General features: G+C 41.5%; 2 protein-coding genes across 4 annotated transcripts in view; one reads left to right on the forward strand and one right to left on the reverse strand.

The window, feature by feature from the left end:
* Positions 1–1514: 1514 nt before the first annotated feature.
* On the forward strand, positions 1515–7633 carry trim35-12 (tripartite motif containing 35-12). Its single transcript, XM_052048937.1, has 6 exons — positions 1515–2381; positions 3135–3230; positions 4145–4375; positions 5409–5431; positions 5528–5646; positions 5838–7633. Exons 1-6 carry the CDS (start codon positions 1842–1844, stop codon positions 6395–6397), a joined length of 1569 nt encoding a protein of 522 aa, XP_051904897.1. The 5' UTR covers positions 1515–1841; the 3' UTR covers positions 6398–7633.
* Positions 7634–8119: 486 nt separating this feature from the next.
* Positions 8120–10642, reverse strand: part of LOC127589664 (potassium channel subfamily T member 2) — a 37821-nt gene continuing 35298 nt past the window's right edge. For all 3 annotated transcript variants that reach the window (XM_052048911.1, XM_052048912.1, XM_052048910.1), the window contains exons 29-30: positions 10481–10565; positions 8120–9403 (exon numbers count right to left, since the gene is read on the reverse strand). In XM_052048911.1, coding sequence (XP_051904871.1) covers positions 9286–9403; positions 10481–10565 — 203 coding nt within the window. In that variant the 3' untranslated portion in view covers positions 8120–9285. The remainder of the gene's footprint in view (positions 9404–10480; positions 10566–10642) is intronic.

Genomic DNA, 10642 nt, shown 5'->3' on the forward strand with positions numbered 1-10642 from the left:
GGGTCATTGTCTTGCTGAAAGACCCAGTGACGACCCAGCTTCAGCTTTCGGGCAGAGGGCAACAGATTTTGATTTAAAATGTCCTGGTATTTCAAAGCATTCATGATGCCATGCACCCTAACAAGGTTCCCAGGGCCTTTGGAAGCGAAACAGCCCCACAGCATCACTGACCCACCCCCATACTTCACAGTGGGTATGAGGTGCTTTTCAGCATGCGCATCTTTCGTGGTACGCCAGACCCACTTAGAGTGTTTGTTGCCAAAAAGCTCAATCTTGGTCTCATCTGACCAAAGCACACGGTCCCAGTTGAAGCCCCAATACCGCTTGGCGAACTCCAGACGCTTGCGTTTATGATTGTGAGTGAGGAAAGGTTTTCTCCGTGCATGCCTCCCAAACAGCTTGTTGGCGTGTAGACAGCGCCTGATGGTTGATTTGGAGACTTTGTGACCCCAGGATGCTACCATTTGTTGTAATTCTGTAACAGTGAGCTTTGGAGATCTTTTGATTTCTCTTACCATCCTCCTCACTGTGCGTGGTGGCAAAATAAACTTGGCTCCTCGTCCAGGCTTGTTTACCACTGTTCCAGTTGTTTTGAACTTCTTAATTATTCCTCTCACAGTGGATATGGGCAGCTGCAGTTGAGTGGCAATCTTCTTGTAGCCTCTGCCTGACCTGTGAAGGTCGACGCACATCTGCCTCACTTGTATGCTGTGTTCCTTTGTCTTTCCCATGTTTAAGAGTGGATAAGAGAAATGGCCTCGGTGTCACGTCATATTTATACCCCAGGGAGACAGGAAGTGATGAATTACTAATTAAATGTTCCTACATACTCTGGTAAACTTTGTAAACTACTGTAGAAATGACAGAAATGCTTCAATTATATTTATTTCCTGGGAATTGTTAAGGGTGCCAATAATTGTGGAACAGGTGATTTGATGTCAAATAATTATTTCTTTATGTGGGATTTTTTCCCCACTGAATAAATGCACTTGTATTGAAGGTTGGATTTTTCTCTTTTTTTCCATTAAGGTCCCATATTATTTAGAAAAAAAATAAAATAATTGGAAGCTAAAAAACACATCTCAACCAGGGGTGCCAATACTTATGGAGGGCACTGTATGTTTCAACAGTGGAGCAGAATTATGAAGCTATTTTGTCATGCACACTTTGGAGGTGATGTTACTGAACACTGACAACAACAAATGTGACTTTGTAAACCACTCTTCACGTTCAATTATAATGGAGTTCTAATCATAACCGCATGGTTGTTAGTTTCTCCTGTTCATTTTTTTTCCTCCTTGTCTTGTTACAGATAATTGAGCACTGTTACAAACATAACCCGGGAAGGGAAAAAACGCCAGCTAGCATCATAAGCAACTTTGTTGATCAAGTTCAGTTTAAGTTAAAAAAAAAAAATATGAACCTAAAAGTACTTGGTATTGATGATACTGGCTCCAGTATTTACTTGGTATCGATACCAAAATCTCTGGTATCGGTGTGACATTGATGTATCGATACCAAAATCTCTGGTATCGATACATCAATGTCACACTTCTCTGGATTAGGTTCATTTAAAGTTTGCAAAAACATTCTGTTCAGACATTGTTGTCCGTTGCTGAGCTTCACTGGCAGGCAGATTTGTAAAGTAGGCCGACTGTGCATAACATCACCGCGTGTTTGCGTTTCCATGAAAATATATGAAGCCCAAAGTGGCTCATGAGGGCTTTTCTTAAACCTGTTTTTCGAGTCCCTGTTGCTGAAAAGCCCCCGTCGCACATAAACCCGGTTTAGTCCACTTACCGCAGTCCGAGGATCACACTTGTCAGCACATTTTCTACACCATGGCGACACGCCCACGCGCTTCCTCCCAACCCGGGAAGCTTTCCTTCCTCCAGACCTCCAAGGCCAATACAGCCCTGCGACCAAGGGCCGTGTCCTCGCGCTCGGGCTCCGTGCTGGAAGACGAGCTGTCGTGCCCGGTCTGCTGCGAGATCTTCAAGGAGCCCGTGGTGCTCAAGTGCAGCCACAGCTTCTGCCGGGCATGCCTGCAGCAGTTTTGGAACAAGAAGGCGGCCCGCCGCGAGTGCCCCATCTGCCGCAGGAAATGCTCCCTGACCGAGCCCACCGTCAGCCTGGCCTTGAAGAATGTGGCCGACACCTTCCTGAGTGAGCAGCGGCGCCGGCCGGACGGTCCGGGCGCTCCCGGGCTGAGCGGGGACCGGGCCGACGTGCAGCAGGAGGTGAGGTGTGACGCCCACGGCGAAGTCCTCAAGCTCTTCTGCCTGGATGACTTGCAGGCCCTTTGCTGCGTGTGCCACACTTCCAAGAAGCATCAGGGACACCGAGTGTGTCCTCTCGAAGAAGGGGCGCACGATCTCAAGGTAGGGCTGTCATGAATGATTGCATGATGACTTTCGTCCATATTATGTGTTGATGAAATTTTCCTATTCTGCCTAGTGACAGCAAAAACAATTAGAATTTTTGGTGAGATCATTTCACTTGCGTATAGTCGACTCTTGTTTTATATTCAATACAACAATATTCAGCTATGTTAACTGGGGCTGATTTAACTTGCTGCACCCCAAAAGAACCCTCCACCCCCTAAAATAAAAATCCGTTCTAAAAATATTGTTAATGCAATGATACAAAGTATGTGCTTTTTGTCTTGTAATTTAAAACGGTTGTCCTTCAATTGCAAATAATTTGCATGTGTAAATTGTTCCATCCTTCCCCTGTACCCTGCTGACTATGACAATTGGACTGTGATGCTGTTATTGAGCCTTTGCTCATGTGCCTAGCGGCAACGACACGTCTATCGCCGTAATCGGTTGCATTCCCGCGCCTACTCGCATTTGTGCAATGTTTTTATGAATACTTAAAGGTAATTGCCTTTTTATGTCCTTTTTGCATTTGACACTAAATGCGGAACAATGCTGCTTTTGCCAATGAATCAGTGAAACACAAAATCATTTTATCAAGCATTTATGAATGTTAATACATAATACGTTAATTCATTCATTGACTTGCCTTTGTAGTTTATAGTTAATGCAGAACGGGGCTTTAATTCCAAACCTGTATGAATTGTGTCCTTCCACTCCTGGCCATTCTTTGACATGTCACGGCATCGCCCTCAGGAGGAGCTGAAGAAGGACCTAATTCCCCTAAAGAAGAATCTGCGGCGCCTGTATGAGGCCAAGCAGGAGTGTGATGACACAACTGTGCACATCAAGGTATCAACAAACATGCGAGCGAGTGAGTTGAGTGAGTGAGGGGGACGGTGCGAATGAGGGTCCCGCATGACCCCTGATGTCACTGAGGCTGCCGCGCCGAGCCTCAGCCCCAAGGGTTGTGGTTTTTTTCCACCCGGAAAATGTGGCCTTGCCGCGACAGAATGCTTTGAAAACATTCGAATGTGATGAAAGATGTGTGGAAGGTAAATAATGGGCAAAGTTTTGGACGAGCTTTTTCATTTAATAGAATGAGAAAGTGTCTTGTGTTCTTTATCGAAAATGTTAGAATCAACATAATACAGTGAGAACATCAGGCTGACTTTCAAGTTGTTCAAATTTATATATATTTTTTAAATGATATAAATCGAATTAATGTCAACAAATCGTTTAACTGTTATTTAATTAATAGTGGAAAATGGAAGTAAAATTCTATAAGACTAAACGGGAACCTGTAAAGAATTTAATGTTGTCATTCAACCATAAAAAAGTGGCTCTCTAAGTTCCACCGTCATTAAAAATTAGAATACAGTCGCATAGTATGCCTAAGTGTTCACCAAAAAAAAGACGTTTTATTCCTAAGCACTATATTTAATACTATTGTAAACTGTCTCATGATACAGTTTGAACATTGATGCTGTGCTTAAATTCAGGAAAACAATTTGAAATGTGTCTACATCATGATTCAATGTAAATTGCACATAAAAAAAATCAGGTGGTTAAAAAGAAACTTCTTATTAATTAAATGCAGACTGGACAACTGAACTGTACTTAGGCATACCGTTAGAGGGCGCTTGTGCACCACGAGTTATCTTCAATGTACCTGACTTGCACATTAGTTAAACGTTGGATTGTTCCACTCCTTTATTTCTTGATTGTATTTGCATGTTGTTGACACATTTGCGTTTGTGTGTCAGAACCAGACTCAAGCCACGGAGCAGCAGCTCAGAGGTGACTTTGAGGAGCTGCGTGATTTCCTGCAAAAGGAGGAAGCGGCGCGGTTGGCCGCCTTGCAGCAGGAGGCAGAGGAGAAGAAGGAGCTTGTGAGGAAGAAGGCCGACTGCCTCACCAGGGACATACTGACCTTCTCGCACGCGGTCATCGCTGTGGAGAACGAGATCGCGTCGGCCGACGTGCTCTTCCTACAGGTAACTTTTTGTATTTTGTCGCTCATCTGCCAGGCGAGTGGACACACTTAATATAAAGTTCTGCTCAGTTTTCAAAGCTGGGGTGGGAAAAGTTTGGTGTCTAGGGCCATATTGCGTCTTTTTAAAACAGTCATGAGGAAAGTCATTTTGTAAAATAAGTAGGTTGAATAAATATGGATATGAAAATGGTGAAATTTTAATGGTGAAATATGCTCACATAATTAACAATTTTCTGTTGTAAAAATCTTTATGTAAAGTCGTAATTATGATTGTGCAATTTTGATTTATTTGTTTAAGTGTATGAGTTATTTCACAACATGAAAAAAGTAAAACCTTTAACTTTCTGTAAAACACTATTTCATTTCAATAAAATCCTACTTCATGCGGATTTTTCTAAAATTTCAAATTGATTACATTTTAACCAATTAATGACATCTTTATTATTCAAATTTTAAAGTTTCACAGTTGAATCTTTTTCATCTAGCTTGCTGTAATAAAATGCTAATCCATGCTAAAGTAATGTAAATGTAAATAATTAACCAATTATTTCATAAAATTAATGCAACATTAATTAGTTTATTTTGCCATTTTTTGTCATATGTAAACAATTACCAGTACTTGAAAAAGTATATATTTTTTAATTTCATGTAAAATTGTTTATTAAAATCAAAACACTTGTTCATGCACATTTTTATTTTATTTGTATATAATGAAATTACAATTAACCAAGATATTACTTACACGATATTAATTGACCAACTTTTGATTGAGAAATGAATCAATCATATAAAACATGAATGGAAGACAATATTCTATGTCTCAATTTCATCATACAAGTGGAAAAATAAGTTAACCAGTATAAAAATAAAACCACCCTTCCTTTGTAGACATGTAAACGATATTTTGAAGTTGCATTTCTGGAATTATGCTGCAACTGCAAGTGATGTATGGACAACCTAACTTGTGTATTCTGATGCGACTCATCTTCATTGGACACGCTAGTACTAAAAGCTCTTTTCATTTTTAATTGTAGAATTATTTCAAGACAAAGAAAAGGTAAGCGTGTTTATCTCCATGACCACATGATAGCATAACCGTGAGATAAAATGCTAACGGCGGAAATTTTTTGGGGGTGGTTGGGTTGGTTCAAAGGGCAGAGATCCCCCAGAAGGATCCGGAAAAAGTGCCTGGAGCTCTTATCAATGTGGCCAAGCATGTCAGTTCCCTCAAGTACCACATTTGGGAGAAGATGGCGGAGGTGGTTCAGTACAGTAAGGAAATTCTAATCCTACTTTATGTAAAACTAGCCTATTTTCTTGTTACCATGACAACTGGCGTGGAGCTTGGGAATTGCACTTTCCCAAAGCAGTGTGTGGAATTGAAAACCCACAAAGACATTTCAAACATTTTCACTCGTGGCTGCATAACTTCATTTGCTATGCTGTGCGGTTGTTTGTTTTAGCGCCAATCACCCTGGATCCCAACACAGCGTACTCGTGGTTGTCCATTTCCAAGGACCTCACCTGCGTAGCCAACAGCGGCTCCCTCCAGCAGCTCCCGGACAACCCGGAGCGTTTTGGCCACTTCGTCTTCGCGTTGGGCTCGGAAGGCTTCACGTCAGGCCGCCACGCCTGGGAGGTGGAGGTGGGTGACAAGGAGGACTGGATGCTCGGGGTGGTCAAGGAGTCCATCGACAGGAAAGGTCGCATCTCCGGCTGCCCCGAAGGTGGCTTTTGGATGATCTCTCACTATGAGGGCGAGTACTCGGCCATGACCAGGCCCAGCATCCCCTTGCGCGTGGAGGGCGAGCTGAGCAGAGTGAGGGTGCAGCTGGACTATGACGCCGGCAAGGTGATTTTCTCCAATCCGGTCAGCATGACGCCCATCTACACCTTCACAGACTTCTTTACAGACAAGATGTATCCATTCTTTTGCCCCGGGGCAAACATCAATGGGAATAACCCCAACCCACTCAAGATTTGCCCTGCTAATGTGGCGGTTTGGAACAGCGCCACATGGTGATGGAACTCAGAAAGTCACAATTCATGACCTCAAGAATCACCTCAAAACACATTCGGTTTAGGTCTTTCTGATCCTGCTGGATCTGTCTGTCAATCTCAATATCAACCACTTATCTTTTGTCCATTGGCTTGAAACAAACCCAAAAAAACCCCATTAAACTTTGCATTACTAATGTTGGAAATCAAATTGAATAAGTTATTTGTTAATACCCTAACTGAATAAAATGTTGACGTGATTTGATTAAAATGTGTATATTTCTGCCTAATTGTATTACGGTCAATGCTGTACTGGATTGCAATACAGGGGCATGCCTGTATTTCTCTTTCTTGACAATAGGTAGCGCTAGCTTGCGTTGACATGGTAGCTTGCACAATATACAAGCTATAAATCACGAGAAAGAAGGAACGCACTCTTGTTGTTGAACATACTGTAGGTGTACCCAAAAGCTTCATAAAATAGTGGGAGATTGATTTATTTTCCACCCAGGTGGAAGTAGATGTACAAATAATGAACTAGTTGAATGTAGGACAACTCAATAAACCACACGTTTTAGACCGTTCCCTACCTAGTGCAAAAAAGTTAGCCTGCTAGCTTAGCAAGATCCAAGAGTTGCTGCCTGATTGAAAAAAATATATATACTAAATTAAAAACGCCCAGACACAGAAAAGGGTAAGCGAATTTTATGACATAGTGATAAATTTTGGTATTTCCTCGCGAATGTCCGCTTTCTGTTACTATGCTATTCTGTGCTATTTTTGTTTCCAGTTTTTCAGTGCCAAACGTAGACGCCATTAAACATTTACATTATTAAAAAAAAAAATTAGCATACATTCAGAATTTGAGGGACCTGCAAGGTGTCAACGTAAATTCTCACCAATGAGAATTCAGTTCAATCTCTGAGGTGTCCAAAATAACCTAAATAATTTGTATATCATTGGACAAAACTATGAATAAAACTCAGAAGACAAGCTGGTGGATATGGAATGTACAGAAGCAAAATAAAGACAAGTTGACCAACTTTAATATGTACATGTTCTTTTTCGAATGGCAGCAAAGCTACAGTAACCACATAGCTGCACCATTCGTTTTCAGTCGGGAAATGGCACATTCAGAGGTTCGGACGTGTTGTAAAGAGCCTCAACCAACAGAAACTTCCTAAACAAATTGGATAGACAACAGTGCAAAACCAAATGTGAGATTTGAGGGTCTCGCATATGCATCATAATGGAAGGGGGGTGGAGAAACTTTGAAAAAGAGAAGGAAAACGCACAACAAGAGTACACTGCTAATAAAACCCAACAACAGTTAATGTGACAATAACACCAAAAAAAAAAAAAGACATCCCATCCCATACATTTAGCAGCAGGTTCTGGGTTAAATCGGCAGTGTCTTGCTTTCATCTTTCTGCACACACACGGACACATGCTGCAAATACAGACCTTTTCACCATCATGTCATGTACTTAAGGGGCGGCAAAAACTTCTCCCCTGTCATTAGACCAAGGCAGAGTGATTGAGAAAACGTGTTAAATGACTTGAGTTATATGATTTTGGCCTTCATCGTTCCCTCCAAATTTTGAATGTGTGAAGTGTAAGTCAAAAAGAATAAGTTGCATGAAGGTAAAATGATTCCAGGGGAGACTGTATCCTGGCTGTATTTTTCATTTAAACAGGTAAATAATAATAATAATAATAATACATTTTATTTATAAGCGCCTTTCAAGACACCCAAGGACACTTTACAATTGACATCCTCTTAATTTTTCCTCCTTACCCTCAAGTTCTGATGAATTATTATAGGGTTTTTATAAAGTAAATTGGAAAACACAATAAAAGATGTCATATCAAATTTTAAATAATAAATTTAATATCAAGTCAGCCATGGTCAATCACTTTCTGCCACGCCCAAGTACCATGGTGCCTCTTTTTTTAGGCTTTACACACATCGGATTGGCTGGATTAAATCGGCAGACTTGTAGCATTTTTATGAAAACGGTGATCGGTTATAAGGTCTTAATTTTTTGATCGATCAATGATGTCATTGATCGGTTCAATTTATTTAGATATTTCAACCCACGTCGTTTTTTGGGGAGGGGAACAGTGCGTTAAATGTTTATCAGCTGTTTGGGGAGAATTCTTTTTGTGAAATTGTCATTTTTTCCCTTCAATGTATTTCAGAGTTTCAAGTTGATATCCCACAAATATTGGAGATCGACTGTACCGTAAATATGTTGTTTAAATAGGTTGGATTAGATTGGTGATCTGTTCAGGTTTTTTTTTTTAATCCTGATCGTGTAAAGCCTATTTCCAAACATTATGAAAAGGTCTATCCGACATGGACGTAAGTATAGGGCACCTTAATTCCCCATCAAAGTTAAATTCGTACATTTTCTATAACGCTTGTCCTCATTAGGGGAACGGTTGAGCTGGAGCCGAGAGGCAATTGACCAGGTACAACCCAGACAAGTCAGTGCCTGAACAGTTTTGGGCAGTTTTCGATTCCAGCATGGCCAAGTGAAGCCCACAAAGGCATGCGTGAACGTGATCCTACAACGGATATGGTGTCCCAATACTTTTGTCCACCTAGTGGTGTATGCTGCAGTACAAAACATGCACATACGTAGATATAAATACTGAGGTTTTTTCTTTGCTAATTAAATGCACTTCTGTGTCCTGAACTCGCTGCTTTGAAAATTAGGAAGGTGCACAACTGAAACATTCCCGGGCCGTTCTAAGACGAGCTGCACGCACACCCGCCCTGGCTCAGCTTGAGAAGATTTGATGGCCATCTGGCTCCATCGCTTTCGCCTCCTGTGCTGCCTCTCTCCAGATTGAATTCTTCAGTGTTTAGCCATTTTTTAATTTATTTATTTTTTGGCCATTCATGTCTCACAGGTGGGTGCTGTCCTGGGGATCAAACCTGTGGCTTTCTGCAAGTCCGGCGTTGCACTTCCTGCTGCTCCCTTGATTGGGTACCAGTGAGAGGGGGTCTGGTCTGATGAGGTACCTACGGATGAGAAACGGAGAGGTAAGGATATTCCATGGATCCTACTGCACTGTATGCAGTTCTCGGTCACTTCAAACTGTTCTTCACTAACCTATTGTCAGCTACAACTGTAATTATGACTGGTGGCAGCAGAGGGCACTGTTGTCTCTTTGTTTTTTTTTTTTTTGTTTTTTGTTTTTTTGGCCATAATGCTGTGTCATGCCTGCCCACACATCAAGTGTGAAATTAAACAACCAAGTAAATCCTTTGTTAGCTGCCTCTTTCTGAAAATATGTCTGGGAGCGATCCTTTTTGCACTTTTTACGCTAATTGCAAGATAACCAAGCGCGCAATTTCTCTCGAAGCTTGGCGTCATTAAATCCAGACTCAGCATCTGGCCGTTAGACTACTCTGTCTGAAACAATTTTTTGAGGCACGGCCATGCACTAACACGAAAATTCCCCACGGGTGCGATTTTTTTTTTTTGCTCTTGTATGTAAAAGCCAAAATCTAAGCAAGGCTACAGTCTGTTCTTCTGATAGGCAGCGCATGCTTGACTGCTTAAAACGCAGTGGCAGGTTAGGGGGTACATGTTTAGTGATGTGCCCATGCACCATACACAAATAGTTTATGATGTGTTGTGTCCATGACAAAACATTTATTTTCTCCCCCCCTACACTCACACTGGGCTCCACTCCTACTAGTATTCCAACTACGCAAAGCACTTGAGTTTACATTTTTTGGATGAAAAGCACTTTATAAATAATGGTCTGCCATGCAATTTTAAAACAAACAATAACTCTGCGCAAACAATATTCAAAGCCCCAAAACATCTCATCAAGAAATGTTGCGAAATGATAATAAAACTGTACATAGATTTTTGCTGGTGACCAATTCAGGGTTACCCCGCCTCTTGTCGGATGGCTTGCCGCTCTAGAATATGAGAAACAATTTTCCCTCAAAATACTATGCGGTCCTGGGAGGACTTTATAAAACCTGAAATTGATGGCGACAATCTTCTCCACCATCCAATGGTTTATTTCCCCCATTGCGCCAAATGCAGAGTCACAACTGTCTTCTCTGTCATACTTTACTCACACAACATCGTGCAGCTCCAACCTGGTGTCTGGAGAGGGGTTGATAAGGATGTAAGACAGTCTGTTGCCTTGGTCTGTCATGCCATCTGAAAGAGGAAGAACGAACCAGGTGAAGTGGGAAATGAAGTAGACACCTGCAGAGGGAAATCCACTCGCGCGTTGA

This window comes from Hippocampus zosterae, chromosome 17, assembly GCF_025434085.1.
Source record: "Hippocampus zosterae strain Florida chromosome 17, ASM2543408v3, whole genome shotgun sequence".
NCBI classification, from domain to species: Eukaryota; Metazoa; Chordata; class Actinopteri; order Syngnathiformes; family Syngnathidae; genus Hippocampus; species Hippocampus zosterae.